This window comes from Mirounga leonina, unplaced genomic scaffold (genome assembly GCF_011800145.1).
Source record: "Mirounga leonina isolate KUSES-001 unplaced genomic scaffold, KU_Mleo_1.0 Mir_171, whole genome shotgun sequence".
Lineage (NCBI taxonomy): Eukaryota > Metazoa > Chordata > Mammalia > Carnivora > Phocidae > Mirounga > Mirounga leonina.
The window spans coordinates 6,652,636-6,678,293 of NW_023270436.1; the positions used below are offsets into that span (position 1 = coordinate 6,652,636).

The 25,658-nt window shown below is 51.3% G+C and overlaps 1 protein-coding gene and 1 long non-coding RNA gene across 2 annotated transcripts; one reads left to right on the forward strand and one right to left on the reverse strand.

The window, feature by feature from the left end:
* Positions 1–9: 9 nt before the first annotated feature.
* VPS37B (VPS37B subunit of ESCRT-I) lies at positions 10–24,657 on the forward strand. Its single transcript, XM_035016898.1, has 4 exons — positions 10–177; positions 20,155–20,326; positions 21,704–21,786; positions 22,560–24,657. Exons 1-4 carry the CDS (start codon positions 67–69, stop codon positions 23,055–23,057), a joined length of 864 nt encoding a protein of 287 aa, XP_034872789.1. The 5' UTR covers positions 10–66; the 3' UTR covers positions 23,058–24,657.
* On the reverse strand, positions 23,813–25,560 carry LOC118018411. Its single transcript, XR_004681394.1, has 2 exons — positions 25,155–25,560; positions 23,813–24,848 (listed from the first exon to the last, which is right to left on the reverse strand). It is a non-coding gene; the product is annotated as an uncharacterized LOC118018411 (long non-coding RNA).
* Between the last annotated feature and the right edge of the window lie 98 nt (positions 25,561–25,658).

Genomic DNA, 25,658 nt, shown 5'->3' on the forward strand with positions numbered 1-25,658 from the left:
TGAGGGCGGCGCTTCCGGTCCGCGGAGACTGGCGGCCGGAGCGGCGGTGGCGGCTGAGACGCGGGGATGGCGGGCGCCGGGAGCGAGGTCAGGTTTGCCGGGCTGTCGCTGGTGCAGCTCAACGAGCTGCTGGAGGACGAGGGGCAGCTGACAGAGATGGTGCAGAAGATGGAGGAGGTGAGCCGGGCGGGGGCGCGCGGCGGCGGCGCGGCCTCGAGGAGGGGCATGCGGGGTCGGGGGCCCGCGGCGGGCTGGAGGTGGCCGGAGGCGGGGGCGATCTCGGTGCCTCCAGTGGGGTTGAGGACTGCGTCGAGGAATGGGAGGGCTCGAGACGGGGTCGGGGTGCGGGGACAGAGCTGGAGCTGAGTGGGGGGAAAGCGCCCTGAGACGGGGCTCGAGGGGTGATCGGGTTCGAGGCGAGGCTTTGAGGCGCGGAGGCTGGGAATGAAGCCGGGATTAGAGAGCCTGGAACGGGCATTTGGGGACTCGGGGGGCTGGGGCTGAGTCTGGTGGGACGAGGAGGGAATTGGGATGAGACTGGGTTGGAGAGGGTGGAGGGGACTGTGGTGGAGGACTAGGGGTGACTGAGACCGGACGGAGGGGGCCGAGGGCTAGGTCTGGGCAGGGGTTGAGGAGGGGCTTGAGGAGAGGGTTGAGAGGTACAGGCGGACTGAGGCAGGGATTGGGGTCTGCGAATGGGTTTTCAGGGGCTGAGTGGACTAGCTGGATAGGAGTCTTAGGATTGCCATTTCCAGGATGGGTTTGTGGGGGCTGAGGCTTTGTAGCTGAGCCTCAGCCTGAGAGGACTTTAGGATTGGGCAGCGTCTCTGAGGTTGTGGGAGGCACGAGGCTACGGATTTAGCCAGATTAAGATTTGAGGGGTCCGTGTATCTAAGAGTCCCCAAGAGTGTTGGAGGGGCCCTGTGGGGTCTGCTGTTCATTTGGAAGTGGCCCTAGCAGAGCCATCCCAGGTGGTTCTCCTTGGTCTGGTGGTGGGAGCAGGAATCCCTTTCTCCATAAAGTTGCCCATCTGTGAAAGCAGGGAATATGGGAATCTAGTATGGTGGCTTTGCCCCAGTGTCCTACCCTGCTGGGGCCAGTGAGAGTTCCTGGAGCTACTTTTTGGGGGGGGGGGGGAGAAGATAAACCAGGGGTTGGGGGGCTAATAGCCAATCCCCACCTCTTTGATAGTTGAGGTCCTGCCCAGCCTCTGGAAGGATATGGCCACCCTCTTTCTGGTTTTGTCACTGGATCTTTTGTGGCATGGTTTGCTCTCCAGATTTGGATTTGCACTGTGTAGGTCTCTCTTTTTTCCAGCCTTTTTGGACTGTTTCTCTGAATGTCCCATCCTGTGGGTCTGGGTCTCCTCCAGGCAGGTGGACCCAGGCTGATCCCAGCTCTCCGCAGCCCATTTACCACCCCTACTTCTTTGTCTCCCAAGTCTGAGCCTTCCCACGCCTACATGGCTGAGCCTCTCACCCAGAAGCCTGAGTGGGGGCTTTTGGCTTTCTTTCCGAAGAGGGATTGTTCAGCACTGAGCCAAGCTTCCTTGAAAGGGGGCTTGTATGGAGGTTGCACATTCAAAATGACTGGAAAACCCTCAACAGATTATTGTCCTGAGCTACAGAGAGGCCACTGTAGTAAGATGGTATCAGTCTCTCCATTAATACACCCCTTGTATTCACGGGCTTTGTAACTTGGCACATAGAACGTTGCTCCGAGATGCAGTTTCCCTCATTTATGGTCTCCATGTGGCACTTTCCATTTTAGAGAATAGTAAGTGACAAAATCCATCTTTCTTGACTGAAAGAGTTTCACGTCTCTAAAGAAAGAAAATCTTTGCTTAGTTTTTCTGCTTTTTAGTTGCTGGGAGACCTTCTGTTGTATGTCAGCAGGCATCTTTCTAGTTTAATAATAAAATGACAGGTATATTTTTCTAATGTGTAATACCACCTACAAGTTATTTTGCTGTGTGACCATTCTGTTTCAGTAAGAACGGAATACTGTATTTAGATTGGTGTAGTTAGATTGTTTATATTCTACCTTAATAGAAATAAACTGCCTTTTAGTGGAGGGAAGATTGTAGAAAGTGTCAAGTAATTCTCCTGACTCCGAGGCTGTTAGGGACAGCATGACTTGTTTCCTCTACCCAAGAAACTGGAGATTATTACATAAAAGGAAAGGTAAATTAATCTAGCAGAACTTTGTTGGTTGCTTTTTTTTTTTTTGTAAAGGTGACCGTCTTACCAGAGTATCCTATACAAATACTGAGGAGTCACCGACTGCCCTTGATTAGACCACATAATTCAAGTTAACTTACTCAGCAGTAGTTTGTTCTTCAGGGTGTAGTGCTTTTAAAACAAGGAAACTGATCTAGAAGACCAAAATACTTTAGCCAAGCAGCTCACCTAGCTACAGTCACACTTAGCAAATCCTGTTCCCCTGGTCACATGTGGCATGTTTCTGTGGGAACGGGTATAACATGAATAACTAAAATTTTGGCCATGGTACTTTGACTCAGCTGTTAATGTCATGCATTGGTTTATTGGCTTATTTCGGGGTGGTTGTGAGACACAGAAGAAAATACTCTGTAAACTGTCCTCTCTTGACCAAAAGGGAACTTAGAGACTTTGGAATCAAATACTCCAGGCTGGACTTGGCCACTTGCCAGCTGTGTGATTTCAGGCAAGTTAATCCACCTCTCTGAGCATCTGTTGAAGGCTGATAGACTAGAGTCGATGTGGGGATTATGTGAGATAGTGCATGTTAACACAGCATATAGTTAGTGCTCAATCAAGACTAATTGCAGTTACTAATAACCAGCTAATTCATTGTTTTTTAGAAAGGTACTGACAGCCATTAACAGCAGGTCATCCTGACAAGTTAATAGAATCTTATTTCAAGAATATTAAGTAAATTTTTATTTGCCATTAGCTTAAGAAACATCTTACCTTTTTATGGTCAAAACGATTAATTGTCTCAGGTCTAGGATGAGACCGTAAATGCAACAGGCCTTTTCCAGCATAGAATCTCTTAATCTGAACCAAAGGCTTTTTTTTTTCTTTTTTAATTGGCAGAAGGAAGTGTTTTAAATTGTAGAGTAAGATTTCTTCAAGCCTTGAGGGGATGTTTTGTGGCAGAAAGCGTGGCTAGGTTTTGAAGGCATTCGCTGTTAGGTTTGAATACAGCTGTGCATTATACTTCACTTACATTGTTTTAATTGTGGTGTGTGAGCTTTAGCGCAGCTCAAGACATTAAAATCATGTTGACGCTATAGACGGTCTCATTTTCAGTGCCTGTGTGTTTATCTTTTCCTGTTCCTCCTGTCCATTATGCAGTTCCCTAAATGTAGTACCATCCCCAGTGATCTTTGCTCTTTCCTTTCCTGTGGGCTGTCGTTTCATATGCACACATTTTATTTTTATTTAAAGTTATTTTTACATGGCAATGGAATGTGCCTTTCTCTCTTCGTCCACATTAACCCCATTGGACTTACAGGGCACTCCCTTAAAAGGAACTGTCGCTTAGGGGATTAGGCAGCTAACCCGCACCTCTTGGGTCATGTCTCCCAGTGCGCTTTCTGAGGAAATGTTGATTGATTGGTTGATGTTAACTAATAATTCCACCTCACTAAGGTTCAAATTCAGGACCTGTGTTCCTTTGGCAAGTGAAAATGCCCACATGCAAAAACGCTGAGGGTCTGAGAAACCGAAAACCGATCGTTCTGTGGAAAGAGTCTGGTCTGGGAGAAGCTGTTTCCCTAAGGCGTGTTCTGGTGTGATTTGTGTGGGGCTGCAGGGCTACTGCATGAATCATAACGGCTCATTGAAATGTCCTGACCTTGCTTTAAACCCAGGGACTGTTTCCTCAACATGGCACTGAGCTCTGGTGGGACTGGTTTTTGGAAGTTAGGATTTAAACTCTTGGAGTGTCTGCTACGGAGTTTCTGTTCTCGTTGTGCAGGCATTGTGTATACAAAGGCTTCAACTTTTATGTTTGAGTCTTCTCTTCCATGGACTTATTATTTTAACTCTTGAGTAAAAAATTACTGTGCCTGAGAATATTTTCTGAAATTCAATTTTTTTTTTTAAAGGAGGCATTAAGATTTTGAGGAGGAGCGCCTGGGTGGCTCAGTCGGTTAAGTGTCTGCCTTCGGCTCAGGTCATGGTCCCAGGGTCCTGGGATCGACACCCCCCACCAGGACTCCCTGTTCAGCGGGGCGCCTTCTTCTCCCTCTGCCCCTCCCCCCCACTTGTGCACACCCTCTCTTTCTGAAATAAATAAAATCTTAAAGTTTTTGTGGAAAGGGGCGCCTGGCTGGCTCAGTCGGTGAAGCATATGACTTTTGATCTCGGGGTTGTGAGTTCAAGCCCCACTTTGGGGGGTGGAGCTTACCAAAAAAAAAAAAGATTTCATGGAAAGCGCATAGCTGAGAGTCGTGCGTCCTCCTTTCAGTTACTTAACCTCTCTGTGCTTCGGTTCCTCCACCGTGAAGTGAGGGTGGTAACCGTGCAGGTTTTGTGAGGCCCAGTGCAGTAGCAGATGAAGGCAGTACTTGGCACTGGGGGGCTTCCGTAGAGGCCAGCCTCCGTGCTTGCTTAGGAGATTTTCAGAATTGTTAGACTGGCTGGCTTGGGTGAAATCCGACCGCTTATGGAATTGCTCTCTACTTCTTTCGCATAGATTAAAAGTGCAGTGGGAGTGGTGTAGTGCAGAACCGACCTTTGGCAAGTATTGTCTTCCCGAGGGGAGTTTCCTCGTTGCAAATAAAGGGGATGACAACGGTAACCTACTTCATCGGGTTGGCTGGGTGGATTAAATGAGCGTATAAGATGCTTAGCATGGCACCTAGCACCGTGAGCACTCAGGAAATTGTTATCAGCTGTTATTGCTAAAACGAAAAAGGCTACATATCCTTGCTGCTATTTCAAGAAGATTCCACTTCAGTTCCACAGCTGTGGGGCACTAACTGCGTGCGAGGCATTTTAAGGATGGAAACATGAATAGGGCATAATCCCCGTATTATGATTGGGGAAGAAACCAAGTACGCAGACATTTACAGTGCCAGAGAGAATAAGAGGTAGGGAGTTTCAGTTTGGAAAGATGAACGTGATGAGGATGGATGGTGGTGGTGGCTGCCCAGCCCAACAGTGTGAATGTATTTAAAAGTGGCACTTGAAAGTGGCTAAAATGGTATAGTTTATATTTTATCACAATTTTTTAAAAACAGAGACTAAGGGCGCCTGGGTGGCTCAGTTGGTTAAGCGACTGCCTTCGGCTCAGGTCATGATCCTGGAGTCCCGGGATCAAGTCCCGCATCGGGCTCCCTGCTCGTCAGGGAGTCTGCTTCTCCCTCTGACCCTCCTCCATCTCATGCTGTCTGTCTCTCATTCTCTCTCTCAAATAAATAAAATCTTAAAAAAAAAAAAAAAAAAGACTAAGAAGAAGAGCCACATGTGAATTGTAAATGATATTGAAGGTCCGATGAAGAGGTTCTCTGGCTAGAGCAGTTAGATCCCTAGTGCAAGAGATAGACTTTGGTAGGTGGGTAAGATTTAAGAAAATAAATGATCAAATACAATAATACCTCTGCGAGGGTCTAGAATAATGTGAGGAGTATCTGTGCACCTGCCAACCAGCTTAGGAAGTAAACACTGCCTACCCAGTGAAAAGCCCTCTTTGTGCTCCATCCTGAGCATGACACCCCACTCCACCCCCAGCCACGGTCTTGAATTAGATATTTATTTCTCTAAGTAGGGTTTTGAGAGAGAAACATGGGGAATCAGGAGGAAGGGACAGCAAGAGCACAGGCCCAGAGCAGGAAAGCACGGGACAGGCTTTATGAGTGGTGAGTTGCCATCTCCTTTGCCAGATCAGATCTGCCCGTGAGTAGGGGAATGACCGAGGGCCAGAGCGGGCAGAGTGCCAGCGAGTGAGTGGAAGGCGGGTAATTTGGTAGCAGTGAGTTTCCACGACTTTCTGGAGCAGAAGAGCACTACGATCAGAAGTACACTTTAGGAGGTTAACTTGGCAGCAGAGTATGGGCTGGGTGAGTGCGGGAAGGTTCAGGAAAGGCCAGGGTGGAAGTGCAGTGGTAAGAAGAAACCAGGGTTTGAGCTGGGGTTCTGGGAGAGGGGACGCCAACCTCACCAGCTTTGCCTTCCACGTGCTCCCCCACCTCCTCAGTCACAGACCCATGGTCTCTTCACTCCTTTGTATACCTCTTCCGTGGCACTTGTCACATGTTTTGTAAGTCACATTTACTTCCTCGTGTCCCTGGCTAGTCCAGGGGCTCCATTTTGTCCTGTGTGTCTTTGTGGCCTTGGCATGTAGGTGCTGCTGGGTGAGTGGCGCTAACTGGCTGCAGGTGGAAATGAGTAAGGGAGGCGGGGGGAGGCTCCCTGAGACCCTGCAGCCCGAGAGTGCGGGGCAGGGAGGACCGTTGTGTGGCACCTCCGGCAGCAGTTGGAAATACGGCTCTAGAGCTTGGGAACAGTCAGCCGAGACACAGATTTCGGGGCCCACTTCCTTCAGGAAGAATCTAGAAGTTTGAAAGGCCAGCAGGAGTAACTAGCGGGGCTGGGAGAAGCACAGGGAGAAAGGAGTCTGGTGTTCTATAGACAAGCCCACATCCTGTTGTAGGGTTTGTCCCGACCGTATCAGACTAGCCGAAAGAGGAACCTGAACTGTTCGAACCTCATCTGTCATGCAGAACTGATGTGCTCTTGAGCTAAGCCAACTTTGTTGTTTGTAGACGACCCTGACTTACGCTGGTTCAACCTAACGACTGTTGGACTTGACGAGGGTGTGAAAGCGGTGTGCATTCCGTAGGTAGCGTACTTGGAATTTTGAATTTGTCTGGCCGCGGGCTCACGATCTGCGGTCCCACCCTCTCCCATGACGCTGAGCAGTGGCCGCAGCTCCCCACATGATCATGAGGTTCAGCAACCAGTATGCTGACCGCCACCTGCGCCCCCACGGCCGTTCTGTTTGTCACTCTCAGTGCGGTAGTCAGGAGATGACATGGGATCGTCAGCGCTCCGTCATAAACTAGGCTTTGTGTTGGGGCGCCTGTTTGGCCCAGTCGGTAGGGCACGCGATGCTTGGTCTCAGGGTTGTGAGTTCAAGCCCCATGAGTGGCACCTCGAGGGTCTGTTCCTGTCCGGTGCCCGGTCCCTGGTTGGCAGAGGGACCGAGTAAGCGCTGACTAATGCTTGCCATCGGACAGCAGCTTTCGTCAGTGTGAACACAGCTGAGGCCGAGCCAGTTTATTCATTACCAGCCTTTATGGAGCACCTTGGGGATGGGAAGCCACGAAGTCACTTCGCTTTCCTCTTTTAGGATTTCGCAGGTGTACAGAAGTCAGTCTTCACAAATATTGGATGTGCGAAACAGTAGTGATGGGGACACTGGTGGGAGGGGACCCAACAGGCCTCTGTGGGGCTCGGGGAGATGCGCAGAGAATGTTTCCTGGAGGAGAGAGGACTCATGAGCTGCGCTTCAAAGGAAGAGTTAACCAGGTAATGAGGGAGAGGGCCTTCCAGGCACGGGGGTGGACAGCGGAACAGCCGGAGGAAAAACCTAGAGAGGGGTGCACAACAGGAATATTCAGCCTCGCTGGAGGGACGGAAAGAGGCCAGAGAGGCGGCGAGACCAGATGGCTTGATCCTCTTGGCAGAGGGAACCACGGGAGTGCTGCGGTCACAGTTGTGACTTAAGTGGACGGTTTGGGCAGCCCCGTGGGTGGGGGTGGATTTGAGGGGATAAGACCAGAAAGCAGGGAGATCAGCTGGAAGGCCGAAGGATGGTTGATAACAAAGACCTTCGGGGCAGCCCCAAATCACTGACTCGAGGGCTCACACCAGGCTCCTCGCAGGCCTGGGAGTCTTGTTTTGTACCCAATTCAAATAGGAACACACTCGGTCATATGGTTTGTCTGTCAGAGGCAGATTTTTGAAGGGTATAAGGGAAAAACTAACAGAGCCACTCACACCATCTGGAAATAAATGATAAAGAGGAGGCAAAAGTTATAAAAAGCCTCTCAAAAAACGTAAGGTCGGTTCTTAAGCATAGTGGTGAAAGATGGGATTTGGGTTGCTAGGAAACCCTGGGCACCGTTAACCTCCCTAAATGTCCGTTCCCTCGTCTTTAAAACGGGTGCGTTAGAACAGTGGCCTTACGAGGCGTCAGGAGGATCAACCATGAAGATGTTTGTAAGCTGCTGAGCTCGGGCTGTGGCAGGACTGAGTGCCCGGTAGATGGAGACCGTGGCCGGTTTAATAAGGTGCTGGGGCTGTTTGCTTCAGGGTAGCATTTCCCTTAGCCGTCCTTGGGGCGCTAACTCTGTGCATGTCAGTGGTGGTTACATGAAAAGGAGTTCCATGGTAAATAAATTTGGGAAACCAGTGTTAAAAGGTTTTGCCTTGCTTTGTTTGGTACTTACTACCAGGGTGTGTGGTGAAGCTCTGGAGGGGCAGACGTTGCTGTGTTTCCCAAACTTACTTGATCATGGAACTCATGGGACTGCTTCCCTGGGGCATGCTTTGGCAAGTGCTTATTTAGGGGATAATGTGCCATCTGCTTCCAGCGCCCGTGGGTCAGCTGTTTCACACACGGTCCCGTAGTTACTTGATATTCATGGCGCCCCTCTGTGTCCTTAGTAGCTGGTCTCCTTTCACATACTCTGTTGAAGAACGCAGGCAGTATATGGTATTTTATTTTATTTGTTTTGAGTATATAGTATTTCAAATTTCTGATTCCAATTGATCAAATCTTTAAAAATTTATTATAGAAAAATTTAAAAATATAGAAAATTATAAAGAAAAACATCACATGTAATACCACCACCCAGAGAGAAAAGGAATACTGTTAACATTTTATATTGCTTTTTTTTTTTCTTGTTTTTCCCCCACTGGGATCATTCTGTATAGAGAGTTTTTTGTTTGCTGTGTGTGTGTGTGTGTGTGTTTTAACCTAAAGTTATACTCTGGTCATTTTCTTATTTTTTATCAGAATATTATAATAGGACAGTGTTTTGGGTTTTTGGTTTTTTTTTTTTTAAAGATTTTATTTGAGAGAGAGAGTGAGCAAGCTCGAGAGCGTGCACATGCATGCGATCCCAGGACCCTGAGATCATGGCCAGAGCCAAAGTTAGACGCTCCACTGACTGAGCCACCCAGGTGCCCCATGCAGTTTAGTGGCTGCATGATACTTGATCATGTGGTTATGTCCTAATTTATGTAATCATTCCCTTTTTGGATATTTAGGTGCTTTTTTTGCTACCATTATGTTGTGATTAACATCTTTGAACATAAATCTTAATCATTTTTTTAAAAATTGATATTTTAAGTCTTAAGTAGGCAGTTTTTAGTTAGAACATCAAATTCCCTACATCAAATAAAATTGTAGGTATTTTTTGTTACGAAATTTAAGTAGAGGGGCGCCTGGGTGGCTCAGTCCTTAAGCGTCTGCCTTCGGCTCAGGTAATGATCCCAGGGTCCTGGGATCGAGCCCTGTGTCGGGCTCCCTGCTCAGCAGGAAGCCTGCTTCTCCCTCTCCCAGTCCCCCTGCTTGTGTTCCCTCTTCTCTGTGTCTCTCTCTGTCAAATAAATTAAAAAAAAAAAAAATTTAAGTAGAATTTCTGGGTAACTGATTCTTCTTTGACTAATCCCTTTCTCTACCCCTGGACTAAAGAAATCCCACAATTAGAATAGCATTTTCTCATACTGAATAGAAGATGAATAATTTCAGTCATGTGAGAGTAAATTTTATCCACTAAACTGAATTCTTGACTCAGGTGTTGGAAAATTTATATCATGATGTATTTTAAGTGTAAAAGCAAAATTGTCAAAAGATTGTAGTCTTAATACACGTAAGCCAGGATCCACCTGGTTAGGCATTTTTGTATTTGCACTTGTGTAAAGACTGTCCCAGAAAATTCTCATACATTCATTTCTTGTAAATTGTGGTTAAAAGGAAATAAAGAAAAAGCAAAAAACCCTTCAGCTCTTACTAAACAAATGATTGCTTTGGTGGTTTGTCCTGGTCAGAAACTGCTAATAAGAAAAGCAGAATTTATAGGGTGCCTGGGTGGCTCAGTTGGTTAAGCGTCTGCCTTTGGCTCTGCCCTGGTCATGATCCCAGGGTCCTGGGCCCACACATCAGGCTCCCTGCTCAGCGGGGAGCCTGCTTCTCCCTCTCCCTCTGCATGTCACTCTCCCTGCTTGTGCTCTCTCTCTGTCTTTCTCTGTCAAATAAATAAATAAAATCTTTAAGAAAAAAAAAAGGCAGAATTTAGAAGTTCTGTCTTCCATAGGCTTTCTTTTGGGGAAGGGAGAAGTAATCTGGATTTAAAATTACAGTAGGAGCTATTAATTGACCTCCCTCCACTTAACCAGAGTGTTCCAGTAATTGGCATTTCCCACCATCAGATATAGTGGTTAATGCCCCCCCTCCCCATGATCATGATCAGGTATCTGGATATTTCTGCTCCCACACTGCAGTTGTATACTTAGAGTTGAGAACCTGTCCATTCTGGTTTTCTTACAGTAATTATTTCGCTAAGTACTGTGGCAGCTGGTGAGCCATGAGTGAAAAGACGAGAGAAATTGGAGCTGAGTGCTTTGAAGAGTTAATAGAAGGTGGTGCCCTAGAAACAAACTTGCTAGTGAATTTGGTATGGACCAGGCTGCGGGAGAACGGAATTCCAGGATTCTGCACTCCTCACACATCTAGTCTTAAACCCTCCACATCAAAGGATGTGGTCTGGATGAAAAAACTTCTGGAACTCGAGCTAGTGGAACCTTTCTCTTGGAAAAGACCTTTGGCCTTGAATGAAGAAATGGACAGATGTATATCTTCAAAATTTTGTGTGTTTAGCGATTTACGGCTTTAACGAAACTGCCCAGCTGACCAGCAGCTAATTGGTTCTGATAATATGGACTGAGGGCTTCTTGATGGCTTCCCTGGCTCACCTGCCAACGATGACTTGGTAGGTCAGAGTGTGACAAGCCCCTTGCCTTTAGGAAACAGGGACAAAGGCAGTTAACATTGTGATCAGTTTGGTGTTCCTGTCCTGCCTTCTGTTCCTCCCTCCCCTCAGAGTACTCAGGAATTATAAGGTCAGTGATACTAGGAAAGTAACATTTTCTAGCATGTGACAAGTTATCAGAACCAGTCACACCTATTATATTTCTTTCTTATTGACATCATTATCCATATAAGTCTAGGAAGTAGGGCGATCACCTACCCCTGTGAATGTTAGGAAGTAAGTCTTCTAGGAAAACAAAAGCACCCTGGTGTGTTGAACCTGCCAGAACTAGAAAGCTAATTCTTCTCTGGGACTAGGCCATTTATTTTCAGACCTAGCTTTTTGCATTTCTACGGTTAGTTGCACGTAAAGTGAATAACATACTAATTAAGATGCGAGCCAGCTCCATAGGGAAGGGATCATTCCAGTCTCCGTCCCGTTGCCTGCTACTCTGAGGGCAGCAAGTTTCCTCTCAACAAGGATTTTGACATCTCCACTCAAAAATAGCAGTCTTTATTAATCTAATATGTTCGCTCTGTTGAGTGGGTTGTTTTGGTGGAACATTAGCTAAGCAGCCGGTAAATTTTCTCTCCCGAGTAGGCTGTAGCCTTGGAGATGGTTTCACACAACCCACCAGGTGGTTGTATTTTAGGACAGTTTCATAATGTTCTACAGTTCTTTCACTGTATTTTTGAGTTTTCAGATCTTTAATTTTTGTTAACATGTTTAACAGTCCAACTCTGTTAAGTTTTTTCACTTTTTTTTTTAAGATTGATTGATTGATTTGACAGAGACACAGCGAGAGAGGGAACACAAGCAGGGGGAGTGGGAGAGGGAGAAGCAGGCTTCCCGCGGAGCAGGGAGCCCGATGGGGGGCTCGATCCCAGGACCCTGGGACCATGACCTGAGCCGAAGGCAGACGCTTGACCATCTGAGCCACCCAGGTGCCCCTAGTTCTTTCACTTTTGGATTGAATTAAGCCACGTTTGCAGTACACCTCTGGGATATTGTGGGCTTGGATTACAGGCTCCACTGAAAGCCTGAATTTAGTTGGAAGACTGGAGAGGGGGAATTTGTCACTGGCAAGGTCTTCACTGAATGGAAGATGAATTTGGGCTTTCTAATAACCTAAGCTTTAACAGGAGCCCACACTCAAATTGCATGTGATCTTGGTGATATTTACCCTAAGATTAATTGGTGAGCTAGATCAAGTGTAGTACAATAAAAGGAGCGATTAACCTGGCTGAACGCATGCCAACCTTTTGGTCACCTGATCCATAAGCTTGGTGTATTTAGAGTCTCAATGCAACCTAACGTTTTCTACTGGTAGGGAAGTACAAAAGCTAAGATTTAATTTATGCCTCATCTTTATATTATGGATAGCTTTCAATTTAATTTTATCTAGAGAGGAAAATAGAAAAATAAAAATGAATTTCCCACCAAAAGGAGCCAGTATTTCTTCGAGAAGGGCTGGTGCAGATCGGGGGCAGCAAATGTACACATGGGTCTGGGACACCTTGTTCTACTAGAGAGCGGGAAAGCTGTCCAAACCCTGGGGACCCAGCTTGAAGTGTCTCCCACCAGCCGTGGGCAATTTGAGCATCAGGAAGATTACTAACTGCAGTTAATTGAAACCTATAAAAAATAGAAATCCATTACTTAATGATGCCCCCCAAAAAAGCTTATTAGTCATTATCAGAGGTTGCTTGATCATTAACTCAGTCTTCTAAAAGTTGGTTTAAGACTGGGGGGAGGTTGTGGAAATAAACCGTCATCCTGCTTTTCCTATGTAAACGATTTCAGATGGTCAACCAGATGAGGCAGAAGCTCATTACAAGAGGAATCGAAGCCAACACATGCCGAAGTTGAAATTAGAGAGTTGTTAATTTTAGTGTGATTATGGCATTATAGTTGTAAAGTTCTTGCCTATTAAAGATAGATACTAAAGTTTTTTTAAGGGTGAAACGGTAGGATGCTTGAAATTTACTTTAAAATACTTGAGAAAAGTGTTTGGGGGGGCACATGGGTGGCTCAGTTGGTTAAGCGTCTGCCTTCGGCTCAGGTCATGAACCCAGGGTTCTGGGATCGAGTCCCGCGTCGGGCTCCCTGCTCCGCGGGAAGCCTGCTTCTCCCTCTCCCACTCCCCCTGCTTGTGTTCCCTCTCTCGCTGTGACTCTTTGTCAAATAAATAAAAAAAATCCTTAAAAAGTGGGGCATATCTCAATGAAGCAGGATGGGCGAATATCACAATTGTCAAACCGTGGACAAGGTACACAGATTTGTTATGCTCCTCTCTCTACTTTCCCTTCGTGTTTGAAAATATCCTCAAGAAAAAGGTAAATGAAAGATATAAACAGAAATTGAGATGAGTGAATCCTGGAACTTGAAAAGAGAAGTGACAGTCGATCAGTTTTTTTTTTTTTTAAAGATTTTTTTTTTATTTGACAGACACAGCGAGAGAGGGAACACAAGCAGGGGGAATGGGAGAGGGAGAAACAGGCTTCCCGTGGAGCAGGGAGCCCAATGTGGGGCTCGATCCCAGGATCCTGGGACCATGACCTGAGCTGAAGGCAGACGCTTAACAGCTGAGCCACCCAGGCGCCCCATGAGAGTCGATCAGTTCTGTGCAGTGGATGGTAGATGGTATGGCGTCATGCAGGGCACAGTCCTGTAGAAAACGCACTTGGGAGACCGAATATCCTGACCCTTAACCTCAGGACTCTAGTCACTCACGGGCACTCCAGACTCTGCTGGTCCCTTAAACCTCCCTGAGACTGTCTTTCTTTCCTGGGTAAAATGGGGGCAAATCTGTCTCCCCTTTGCTGAGAGGATTGAATGCATGAAGAGAAGGTGGCACAATGCCAGGCATGCAGTCAGTGCTCAATAAATGTTAGCAGATGCTGTTGAAACATGTAGGGTGCTGACGGGAGTGTAGTTTTCACACCAGTAACTTAAGTGTGAAAGTTCATATCTTTATGGATTTTTGTTGTTCTTTTTCTCTTCGGAGCCATTTCATTTATTTGAAGAGCAAATGCAGTCTGTTGAGAGCTGCCGTGAGAAGGGTCTGGCGCCCCCTGGAGTTGGGCAGCAGGATGCTCACAGGGCCTGCCTACACTTGGGGTCGTGAGGACAGACTGTCTGGTTCTTGGCTCCCCAGAACCTGGTGACAGGTGCTTTTTTAGTATTTCTTGAATGAATGAATGAATGAATGAACGAAGGGAAGAACCAGCCCCCCACTGCGTTGGAGCATCTTGTGGCCGTTACGAGCTGTGCGCGAGGTCCTGCAGTCCGTGCGTTTCGGGAATACAGCCCCGTCGCTCGTCATTCGACCCCACTGTCCCGGCGGGAGGGGGCTGACCCCGCTGCGGGGGGGGGGGGGGGGGGGGAAGGGGTTGTGTGCGCCGGCTGCCGTCCGAGGGGTGTCTGTGTGTCCCGCGTCGCCGGTTTCTCTGCCGTGACGGGGAGTCTTGCTTCAGAGCAGTCGCGGTCGTCACCCCGCGTCTCCTCTTACCCCTCACCTCGAGACCGCTGTACGCTGCGGGACGGTCTGGTGCGGAAAACCCGCACGGCGAGCTCAAGCCTCCGACCCCGCACGGCTGGCAGGGCGCGGGCCGCTGCCGTCCCTGCGCCTCTCGGCCGCGACCGTTGCGCGCGTCACCCACAGGGCGTTTATATCTGGCTTCTTCCACACCAGCTTTACTTTGGACTGCGCTTCCCCAGCCCGGATTCAGCCCGAATGGCCTGCACGTGGGGTAGCGTGTCGCACAAGCGTGCCGGGAGACCTTCGGTGTTAACGCGAGCAGCGTGAGAGCGAGGGGGGTCTTCACGTTTCTGCCTCGACAAGCGTGTCCAAAATACCTCGTTTTCTTTTTCTTTTTCATGTGTGTGTGTATGTGGTTGATGGTCCTTTATTTTTTTATTTTTAAGATTTTATTTGAGAGAGAATGAGAGAGTGCATGAGGGAGGAGGATCAGAGGGAGAAGCAGACTCTCCACTGAGCAGGGACCCCGATGCGGGACTCGATCCCGGGACTCCAGGATCATGACCTGAGCCGAAGGCAGTCGCTTAACCGACTGAGCCACCCAGGCGCCCTATTTTTATTTATTATTGAAGCATAGTTGACCTGTAATTCGTGTGTAGATGATTCAGTGGCCGCCACGGTAAGTGTGGTCCCCATCTGTCACCCTCCCACGTTGTGACAATATTACTATGTTCCCTATGCTGGGCTTTCCATCTCCATGACTGACTTTATAACTGGAAGTTTGTACCTCCTGATCTCCTTCACCTACGTCACCCTTTTTTGAAACCGCTTATTTTGCCAGAGCCTCTGCTCTTCTGGTTCTAATACTAACAGGTTGTATTAAAATAATACTCTTGGGGCGCCTGGGTGGCTCAGTCGTTGAGCGTCTGCCTTCGGCTCAGGTCATGATCCCGGGGTCCTGGGATCGAGCCCCGCATCGGGCTCCCTGCTCAGCGGGAAGCCTGCTTCTCCCTCTCCCACTCCTGCTGCTTGCGTTCCCTCTTTTGCTGTCTGTCAAATAAAATCTTAAAAAAAAAAAAAAAAAAAGATCAGAGGTTGCTGTTAACTCCGAGTGAACATCGTTACCGCTCATGGAGGGAGGGGGCAGAAAGGACTGGAGAAATTCGGTGCTACTCCACATGCTACAGTCCTGCATCTCGTTTTTCTCTGATTATGAACAGAAAAGGAAACTGAAGTGGAGCATGTGTTTAAAAAATGTTTCCTTACCACAGTGAGGCTGTTTCCTGACAGGATTTCTCTCTGGTTAAGAAAAAGGCTCATGAGAACCATCCAGAGGTCAGCAGCACGGTTTTCAGTGTCAGGTATCTGTTGGCCCTGTGACGTGGCTCCTAAACCGCGGTGACCCCTGCAGGCATCCTCAGGGTCATGGCACGGATCCAGTCACAGACGCTGAGCCTGGGGTCGGTCTCGCAGGCAGTGGAGAGCTGGGCCGTGTGTCACCCACGGTGGCTGCCACTTGGACCTTGCTGAGCGTGTGTGCGCCGTCCCCAGGGGGAGGGCCCTGGGCCCATTCCAGCCAGCTCGCCTTTGCTTTGCAAGTGATGGAGCAAGACTGTCCCTTTCCTCCCCGTTTCTCATTGGAGCAAGGGAAAGGAATATTACGGAGGAAAGTTTTTCTGCGTCTGGTGCAGCATCCCAGGTGTGTTCTGAGGCGCGTCAGAGTGTTGGAATGGCTTTATCAGATGCTTGAGGAGCTGCTCCCCACTCAGCACGCTGTCCTGGCCTTGTCTCCTGGAGTGTGCTGTGGGTGGCCACTTAGAACTTACCAATATTTACTAACATAAAAACATCTGAATACCCAAAGGATATAAAAAAATTACAGCTTTTTTTTTTTTTTTTAAAGATTTTATTTATTTATTTGAGAGAGAAAGAGAGAGAGCACATGAGAGGGGGGAGCATCAGAGGGAGAAGCAGACTCCCTGCTGAGCGGGGAGCCCGATGCGGGACTCGATCCCGGGACTCCAGGATCATGACCTGAGCCGAAGGCAGTCGCTCAACCAACTGAGCCACCCAGGCGCCCAAAAATTACAGCTTTTGATGGCCGTCCGTTGGTTTTATTTGGCCCTTGCTGGCGGGCAGCTTGAACCGGCCTTTATGTATCCTGTGCAAAGAGCCTGTGCTGCTTTGTGCTGGTCTCTTCTAGCACTTTCTAACCTGCAGGAGATGTGATTTCGACCTGACTTAGACCCCGCGAGAATAAAATTTCTTTGTAGATGTGTTTTATACGGAAACCATAGCAGTGGTGCTAGGCTGGACCCGTGCCTGGGCCTCCTGGAGGGTTTGGCTGACGCAGGGTGGGTCTAGCAAACCGGCACCCCTTCCCCTCAGGTGACTCCAAGACCGGCCACCGTGGCGAGCACTGCTGAAGAGCAGTCCTTTAACGGCATGCTAGAGTTAGGCACCTCGGGATGCCTTTCCATGTCCTTTCCATGGTCCCTACGGGGATCTTTGCTCACAGCCGTGCCCTCCACTAAAGATGGAAATCCTGCTTCCAGAATTAGCCTTAGCCCCAGTGTGAGACCCCCCACCCCCCTGACTTGGTCTCAAAAGACTTTATCAAGGGAGCCTGTCTGCTCTGCATAAAGGATTTGGGGCATTTGTTGCTTGACCTACACAGCTTTTCCCCCCTTCTACATTATGTGATCCATCTTATTTGCTGGACCTGGCCTCAAGTGACTGGCTTTTGGGGGTGGGGAAGGATCTCTGCTTCAGTCAGCAGATCCTTCCTGAGTGATCCCTGCTAGGTGCTTGGCACACCAAGATCCTGCTGATGTTAGTATTCCGGTGGGGAAGACTGTGAGCAGGGAGGCAGACTTCCCACTCGCAGATTGCAGCCGGTGGCTGCGAAGACATGGGTGCTGGGGCCCCACCGTGAGAAGGAGCCTGTGGGAAGAGCAGACCTGAGCTCCAGAGGCGGTGCATGAAAAGGCTGGGGGTGCTCTCGGAAGTTCCCGCGGCAGGCAGGTGGGGACCCAGCGATGGGGGCGTGCTAAGGTCCGTTCCATTTATGACGACTGAGTTTATGTGACCGTAGAAGTGCTCCTCTTCCTGTCAGTGCTCTGGGTCTAACTCAGGGCCTGGCAGATAAGAGTTGCCCAGGAAATGTTTATTGAACAAAGACTTAAGATTGAGTCAGAATGCTGGAGTGCAGGGAGCCGGGGTGCCTGACTGTGGCCTTGAACACCTGCCCCTTCTCAGCCGTCAGATGAGACCGGCGTGCGGGGGAGGGGGGTTGTAGAGAAACTCCTCAGCAGTTTGATTTATAATTAAACTTTAAATTTTGAGGTAGTTGTAGATTCACAAGCGGTTGTAAGAAACAAGAGAGATCCTGTGTGTCACTCCCTCCCCCACCGCGGGAACCCCTTGTGGAATTCTGCCCCACTCTCACAGCCGTGGCGTTGACCCCGGTCGGGATAGGGGAGAGCGGAGCCTCCAGTCCCCGGGAGCCTCCTTCCTGAGGCCCTTCCCCAACCACTCACCTGTCTCCATTTCTGTGATCGTCATTTCAGAAGTGTGTACACTGGATCCTCGAGCGTGTGACCCTTGGGCTGGCTTTTTTCACTCAGCATAATTTCCTGGAGTCTCGTCCAAGTTGCCACGTGTGTCAGACTTTGTTCTTTTTTAGACTGAGCAGTGTTCGTGGCGTGGATGCGGCGCACATGGGTCAGCCGTCCACAGACGAGGACGGCTGCGTGGCTTCGGGGTTTTGGCTGTTGCGAATAAAGCCGTGTCAGACGTTCGCGTACGGGGTTTGGTGGGAACAGGAGTTTTCGTTTCCCCTGAGGTGAAGGCCCAGGAGTACAATTTCTGGGTCGCATGGAAGTTGCATGTTTCGTTTTAAAAGAAATTGCTGAGCTGTGCTCTTGAGTGGACTATACAAAGGTTTATGTTTGTTTGTTTGTTCTTTCAAATGGCTTAACAATAGAAGGAAAGCCTCTTGTGCAGGAGCTCGGGATACAGCACACAGGGCGGGGGGCTCTTCCGGAACTCTGTGCTGCCAGGAACCCCGTTTACACGAGGGCCCCAAATTCTCCCTGCTGGCTAAAAGCAGCAAGAGAGGAGAGAGTATTTTTGCTGCTCTAATTTTGTAGTGTTGAGCTAGAGGCTCAATTTTCTATCTTAATTTAAATTCTTAATTTAAATTCCATTTTAAGGCGAGCCTAATCTTTAGGGCCCTGGGCCCAGGTCCTGGGTGTGGAAGGTACAGACCACGTGGCTGCTGCAGGGAGGCCCCCCCCCCCCCCCCCCCCGCCACCGCCCCGGGGCCGGAGCTGCTGCCGTGTTCTCTCACGTCACTAGGGCGCGCGTGTGAGTGGGTGCCTGGGTGCCGGCTGCGCTGGGGGCTGGGCTGGCACCCTGGGTGGGCTTGGCCAGAAGTAGAGGCACACAGCAGGAAATCTGCACCCAGACTCTCAAGAGGAAGGAAGTCATGGCGAAAATAGCCTGGGTGGGGGGCGCCTGGGTGGCTCAGCCGTTAAGCGTCTGCCTTCAGCTCAGGTCATGGTCCCAGGGTCCTGGGATCGAGCCCCGCATCGGGCTCCCTGCTCCACGGGAAGCCTGCTTCTCCCTCTCCCACTCCCCCTGCTTGTGTTCCTTCTCTCGCTGTGTCTCTCTGTCAAATAAATAAATCTTAAAAAAAAAAAAACCAGCCTGGGTGGGCTGGCAGCATGAGATAACTGGCGTTGGGTCGCAGGAAAGCTGCGAGAAAACAGCACAACGGGGCAGGACCGTGCACTGTGAAACTTCAGGTCCACACAGTGAGGTTGCTGCGGGCAGGCCATGGTGGCGGAGTCCTGTCACTAGCCAGTGCGGATGGTGTCCCATGTATTTGGGGTTTTCTTTAAACATAGTTTTGCTAAGTTTTACTACGAATTCTTTGCCTTGTTTTCAGACCCTAACATTTCCCCCTCACTCTTGTGGTCCTGGGCGCCGGGCCTTCTCCCTCCCAAATAATGCCTGGCGGGCAGATCAGCCCCCTGGCCCCAGCTTTGGGTCTGGAGCTGGGAGGACCCCCGCCTTGCCCTCAGCCAGAGGAGGAGCAGGAGGTGGGCGTGGGAGAGCGAGCAGGGTCACTGTAAACGGAATTCGTTCCCAGGGGGTGTCAGGCTTTTGTGTTTGATCTCTAAGCCTGATGATTGAGCCTGAATTGACACCATGCCAGCTGGTTCTCTGCTGTTAAAAGTGATTCTTTAACTTCCTGTGGAGCAGCAGAAACTGGTTTTGAACAAATCTAGCCCTAAATCTTTACAGCTGTTGGACCTGCAAGCACAGTGGAGGAATAAGGGATCCCAGCCACAGCGCGGCTAGCGAAGCAAAGAGCCTTGACAAGTCACAAGACAAAGCCCGGCTGCAAATCGTTGGAAAGGAAGTGGCTTTGCTCTTTAAGAACAGGGAGCTATGTCCAAACTACAAACCCAGAGGGGCTGGAGTCTGGGCCGGGAGTGGCCTGCATATGGTCTCAGCTGGGGACCAGCCCAACGACGACGGAAGCAGATGCTGGGGCTCCCGGGGGTGGGGCTCAGGAACCTCGGGGTACTGGTCTGCGAACTAACACTCGCTGGTTCTCATCCTGTGTTCCTTACAGACGCAGAATGTTCAGCTCAACAAAGAAATGACACTTGCCAGCAATCGGAGCCTGGCAGAAGGAAACCTTCTGTACCAGCCCCAACTGGACGCCCTGAAAGCACGTTTGACCCAAAAATACCAGGAACTCCAGGTTCTCTTTGAAGCCTATCAGATAAAGAAGACCAAATTAGGTAACTTTTCCAGAGTGATCTTCCAGAATAAAGAGTTGAGGGAAGGACACATTTTCAAGCTGTTGGGCTACCAGGAGAGAAGTAGTATTATTTCAGTAGAAAAATTTCAGATTGAGACACTGGTTAGGGCCACAAAGAAAAAGTTTATATACAGAGTCATTCCACCTATTTAGAAAAGAGACTTAGCCACTTTTTAAACAAAATTTCACCTTCTCCAGACAACCTAGAAAAGTAATTTTCTGAATCATGGTATTTAACAAATGTCTCCTCCTGTGCGTTAGGCCCTCAGAGTTAGTGCTGAGAAATAGTCCTCATGGGGACATTTCATCTTAACATCACACTTAGATTTATGGTCATTATGAAGAGCTGTAGGAACTGAGCATGGAGTCCTGAGTGCTCTGCGCGGCTTTCGAGGGGGCTCCGGTGAAGAAAAGGTTAGGAGCCCCGCCCTTCAGTGAGGTCTGATACCAGGACTCCCTCAGCGTCTGCGTCACTGCAGTAAAAGCTCAGGAAGGCAGGCCCCGCCTGAGGAGCTCTTTCCTGCTGGGAGGATGTACCTTGTAATGTAAATTGGTAAAAATCAGCCTGGGAAAAGTTGTTTGGCAAAACCTACCTGAAGGAAACCTGTGCTGACTGAGTCAGCCAGTCCGCCCCTGGGTGTGCCCCTGGCAGAGATGGACGCTCGTGGCTGTCCATGGACAGGCCCAAGAATGTTCACGTAGCTTTGTTTGTAATAGCGGAGTTTGGAAACCACCTAAATGTCCGTGTACAGAATGCTGGGTCCGTGAGTTCTGGTCTCTACACAGTGGACATTGAAGGAAACCGGGATCTCAGATCCACGGTGTGGGCTGGAAGGAGGCAGCACAGAGCACGCCCTGGGTGATGCGCTCCCATGAAGTTCTCAGCCAGGCAGGACTTGGGCATCGGGGCCAGTCCCTGGGAGCGGGCCTGGCGAGCCTTTGCGAATGTTCTGTATCCTGATCTGGGTGGTGGTGGTTGGGGTTTATACACTCGTGAAAATTGAGGTCCTAGACTTAAATGACATCTACTTGATGTAAGTTATACAAAGGAAATCTGCATGGGGTGGTTCATGTTACATTGTGTGTTGGGTGACAGCCCTCTGTAGGGCCAACGGTGACATGGGGTGTGGGACGCATGGTGTGGCCCCGAGTTTGTCCCCTGTTTTGTCCTTTGTGCTCCTTCCTCTCTTGGATTTTAAGGCCTTGACTTTTCAGCTCCCTAGAAAGCTGTTACCCTTCCAGTTAAGGTGCGCTCTTCTTTGAAAGGAGGATGGCACGGAGCCTGGGGGAGCATGTTGTTCTGAGGGGCTGGGGCCCGGATGCCCCCTTCTCTCATCATGCCCCTTGCTTCTTCCAGACAAGCAGTCTAGCAGCGCTTCCTTGGAGACCCTGCTGGCGCTCCTGCAGGCAGAAGGGGCCAAGATTGAGGAAGACACCGAGGTAAAGCCAGCCGGTGTGGGTGCGGTGCCCCAGGGCACAGATGCCAGGGTCTGGGCCACTTTGGGAGCCAGTGGGCCAGTTCCTCCGCGGCCAGGAGGCTGTAGTGGATCTGGTGCTCCAGCGAGCGGTGCGCACTGTACTGCGAGTCCACGCTGGTCCCAGGGCTTCGGCGGCCGACGCACCCTCGGCTCTGAATCCGCGGGCGGGGCAGAGCCTTTGAGATGCAGCTCGCTGAGCGCTTGAGGTTTGAGCCGCACTAAGCAATAAGGCCCTGAGTCCGGGTCAAAAGTTGCACAGTTGTAGCAAGCTGGGGTGGGCGGCACGTTGCCAAGTTAGGCCGGGTGGTCGGGGTCAGCCCTGGGCTTGGGTGGCTCCCTGGTGGGGCACGAGCCTGTCTCTGTCCTACGGACTCTGTACGGTGGAAGGAAGGAAACGGACTAGGGCTGGTGGGAAGTGGGTCGGGTGGTTTCCTCTGGGCCTCGAAGCTCAGCAGCTCAGGACTGCCGAGAGGCCCGCTTCCTCAAGGGCTGGCTCCCCCTCAGGCCTGCTGCCTTGTGCAGCTTGGGGGGGTGCGGCGGGCGGTCAGGACCAGCTACCTCTTTCCCCTTCTCTCTGCGGGGGGGCTGCTCTGAGGTCAGCCAGGGTCTGCAGTGGGGAGCGGGGGACGGGAGACGGAAGGAAGCTGGGTGTCATCTCTCACTGGGTGGTGAAGGGAGCTTCCTTCCCTAAGGGCTGACCTGTCCCTGTAACCGGCTTTCTCCTGCTGCTTTCAGAACATGGCAGAGAAGTTTCTTGATGGAGAGCTTCCTCTGGACTCCTTCATCGAGGTCTATCAGAGCCAGCGGAAACTGGCCCACACTCGAAGAGTTAAAATCGAGAAGCTCCAGGAGCTGGTGCTGAAGGGGCAGAGACTTCCACAGGCTTCTGTGCTGGCCCCACTGCTGCCCAGGGTGCCCGAGCCGGCGCCCGCTGCCCCCCTGCCCTACCCTACCTCGGAGGCCAGCGGGCCTCCCTCCATGCTACCTCGGCGCATCCCCCCGCCACCGCCCCCGGTGCCTGCAGGACGCTTGGCCACGCCATTTACCACCGCCATGGGCTCAGGACAGGCCCTCCCGTACCCAGGATCACAGTGCCCTCCCCTGCCCCCCCGCGTGGGCCTGCCCCCCCCGCAAGGATTCGCCGCACAGTTCGTGTCTCCGTACCCACCCGCTCTCCCCCAGAGACCCCCGCCCCGGCTGCCTCCACACCAGCCAGGCTTCATCCTCCAGTGAGCCTCCCCCGTCCTTCCTGGGAGGCTGCACCTGCCGGCCGGGGCTCTGCACACACAGGCTGCGAGGACCAGGGGGCCGGTGCCCTGGGCCAGCACGTCCATTTGATTTTAGAGCTGTAGGTCAGCGGTAAGTAGCCGTAGGCCCCCGGTTTTGTACCCAGGAGGTTGTGTGTGCAAGGCCTCGGCCTGGCATCCCCACGGTCGCATTGGTTGGTTTTCGGTATGATTTTTTAAGTCTTGTAATGTTGATGGACTCCTAAGTCTGGGGGAAAAGCGTCCCTCCCTCCCCACTTGGAATTGTGGTCCTCCCATTGCAACTTTATTTAATGAGCATGCTCCATCATTTCTGCTTTGTTTGCAAAAGTCCAGGCCGTGCGGCCTCGCCCGCCGTGCGGCCTCGCCCGCCGCGCGCCACAGTCCCTGGTCAGGGTGGGTCAGGTGGGCTGGCCTGGAAGGTGCTTACTGAATCTGGGGCCGGGGGTTGCCAGTCCCCCTTCCCCCCAAACCTGGATGCTTCAAAGCCCCGTGCAGCATTTGCACTAGGCCCACGGCCAGGTCCAGAGGCTGGGTGAATTGCAGCCAGGCCGGAGGAGGTGGGTCTGAGCTGGGCCTTGCGCAGCGATGCCCTCCACTCTTCTCTCCCGCCGCGGGCCAGCCCCTGACGGTTTCTACAAAGAAATACGCCCCCCCCCCCCAATATTTTTACTACGTAATTTTCCTATTTTATATTGGCAAAGGAAACTTTTTGGACACAAGACCATTCAGGGAAACTTTATAAAAATGCAAATATTGTTTTGAGCAGATTGAAGTACGGAAGTGAATGCCATTTCCTTTTTTACAAGCAGTGTATGGCCACACCTGTGGGTGCCTGTGCTGTGCCTTAGTTTCCCCTGGTGCCAGGGAGGGGCCGGCCCCGGCTCCCCTGCAGGCCCCCAGGCTGGGCAGGCGGAGGGGTAGCTCCTGTAAGCGGCTTTATGTTCCCAGAGGGGCTTGTTCGTTGTGTTACCAGCGGAAGCAGCCTGTCCCCCGCCCCCCCGTGGACCAAGATCCTTGTAGCCAGTCTTCTCTTCTGCTGGGGCCTCCAGGCAGGAGGGGGACGAGGGACTCGAGCAGCATCTCAGCTGGGGCTGGAGCCAGCCAGCACCAGGATCCTCAGAGGGTGCCAACGAACTCGGACGCACTGGCCACACCCCCGGCTTTTCCTGGCCCTTTAGGGTTGCACCGGCCCAGGTGACAGTTGAGACAGAGCACGCAGGGGGTCGGTCCCAGCAGGCCAGGGCCGAGGCCACCATGCTTTGTCTTCAGCTGCCCTGGGCGTGAACACCCCTGTACCATCACGGTTTGTAGCGCTGGGGGGGGACGGTTTACTGCCCTGCCACTCAGAGTTCTGGGAAGCTTGAGATTGGTGCTCCCGCCATCCCTCCACCACCCGCCCCGAGGTCGGGGGATGCCCACAACCTGTGCAGGGTGTAGCCAAACGCGTGAGCTCAGTGTGGATGTGGGGAAGGGGCTGCCAGGCTGGCCTCGTCTCTCTCCAGGGCCATGCCTGAGCCGGGGCTGTAAAGCTGGAGGACCCTTTTTAATAAATAGAGAATTAACGACGGTCCTGTCATTTCTGTACCTGGGGATGTTCATGGCGTGTTTGGTTCTAGATGCTCAGTGATCAGAGTTCCAAGAGGGAAGCGGACTTGTGTCTGTCGCAGTTGAGAAGCCACCCAAGATGGCTGAGGTGTCTGCCTTGACCGGGGCCCCTGGCACTGATGGACCCTTTTGTGCTGCTTCCCAGATTCTCCTGGCCAGGAGTAAAGGGCAGAAAGGTGGGAGAGCGTGTCCCCAGGGTTGCAGCTGCCCCCCGACGCCCCCCCCCCCCCCCCGCCCCCGGGTTCAGTCTCTCTGGCTCTGTCCCCCGGGGCACCAGCATGGACTGCACTGCTGAGGGAAACGCAGCCCCTTGTCTGTTTCGAGTAATGACAGAACGGAGTGGTGACCTTTTGTTCTGGAGCCGAGACAACCCCCTCCCCGCCTAACGGTCCCAGGTGGAGTTGGGTGCTGGGAGAGGGACCCGCCAGGGCTGCACCCCAGGAGGGACTTTGCTCACTGCGTTGGCCAGAACAGGAGCGCCAAGACCAGGCCCGCGTGAGCCTCCAGCTGGGCGGCCAGTGGTGCCCGTCCCCGCACAGGGCGGACGTGCCAGGGACACGGCTGGGGTGGTCCTGGGAGGAAGAGGCAGGCTTCTCCCGAGAAACCCGTTTGCTTTTTTGAGAATGTGTGTCTGATAGTTGGCTCTTTCCCCAGGGGCTGCTTGGGAAGCTTCCGGCCGAATCTGTAGCCTCCCGTGGGGGCGCCTGGTAGACAGGGCTGTGCTTTGGCGGCGTCTCAGCAGCCCAGCCTTGTCCGAGCCTCGCCTCCCCCCAAGCCCCTGTGCTTGGGAGCAGGTCAGGGGGGCGCGGTGGGGGAGGGGAGCGCGCAGAGCTCAGACTTGAGCTCAAAAGGTTTGCTCGTGGACGACTCTCTGGATCGGCTGTAGTCCGTGCAGGGCAGTTTCCACTGGTTTGTATTTGGTGGAGCCGAGCATCTGCTTTTAACGTCTTTTCTGCAGCCG

Excerpts from the sequence above, each read along its gene's own strand:
- VPS37B (XM_035016898.1), top strand. The coding sequence starts at position 67 with ATGGCGGGCGCCGGGAGCGAGGTCAGGTTTGCCGGGCTGTCGCTGGTG. Across the intron at positions 178-20,154 it reads TGGTGCAGAAGATGGAGGAG|ACGCAGAATGTTCAGCTCAA; the intron begins GTGAGCCGGGCG and ends TGTTCCTTACAG. Across the intron at positions 21,787-22,559 it reads AGATTGAGGAAGACACCGAG|AACATGGCAGAGAAGTTTCT; the intron begins GTAAAGCCAGCC and ends TGCTGCTTTCAG.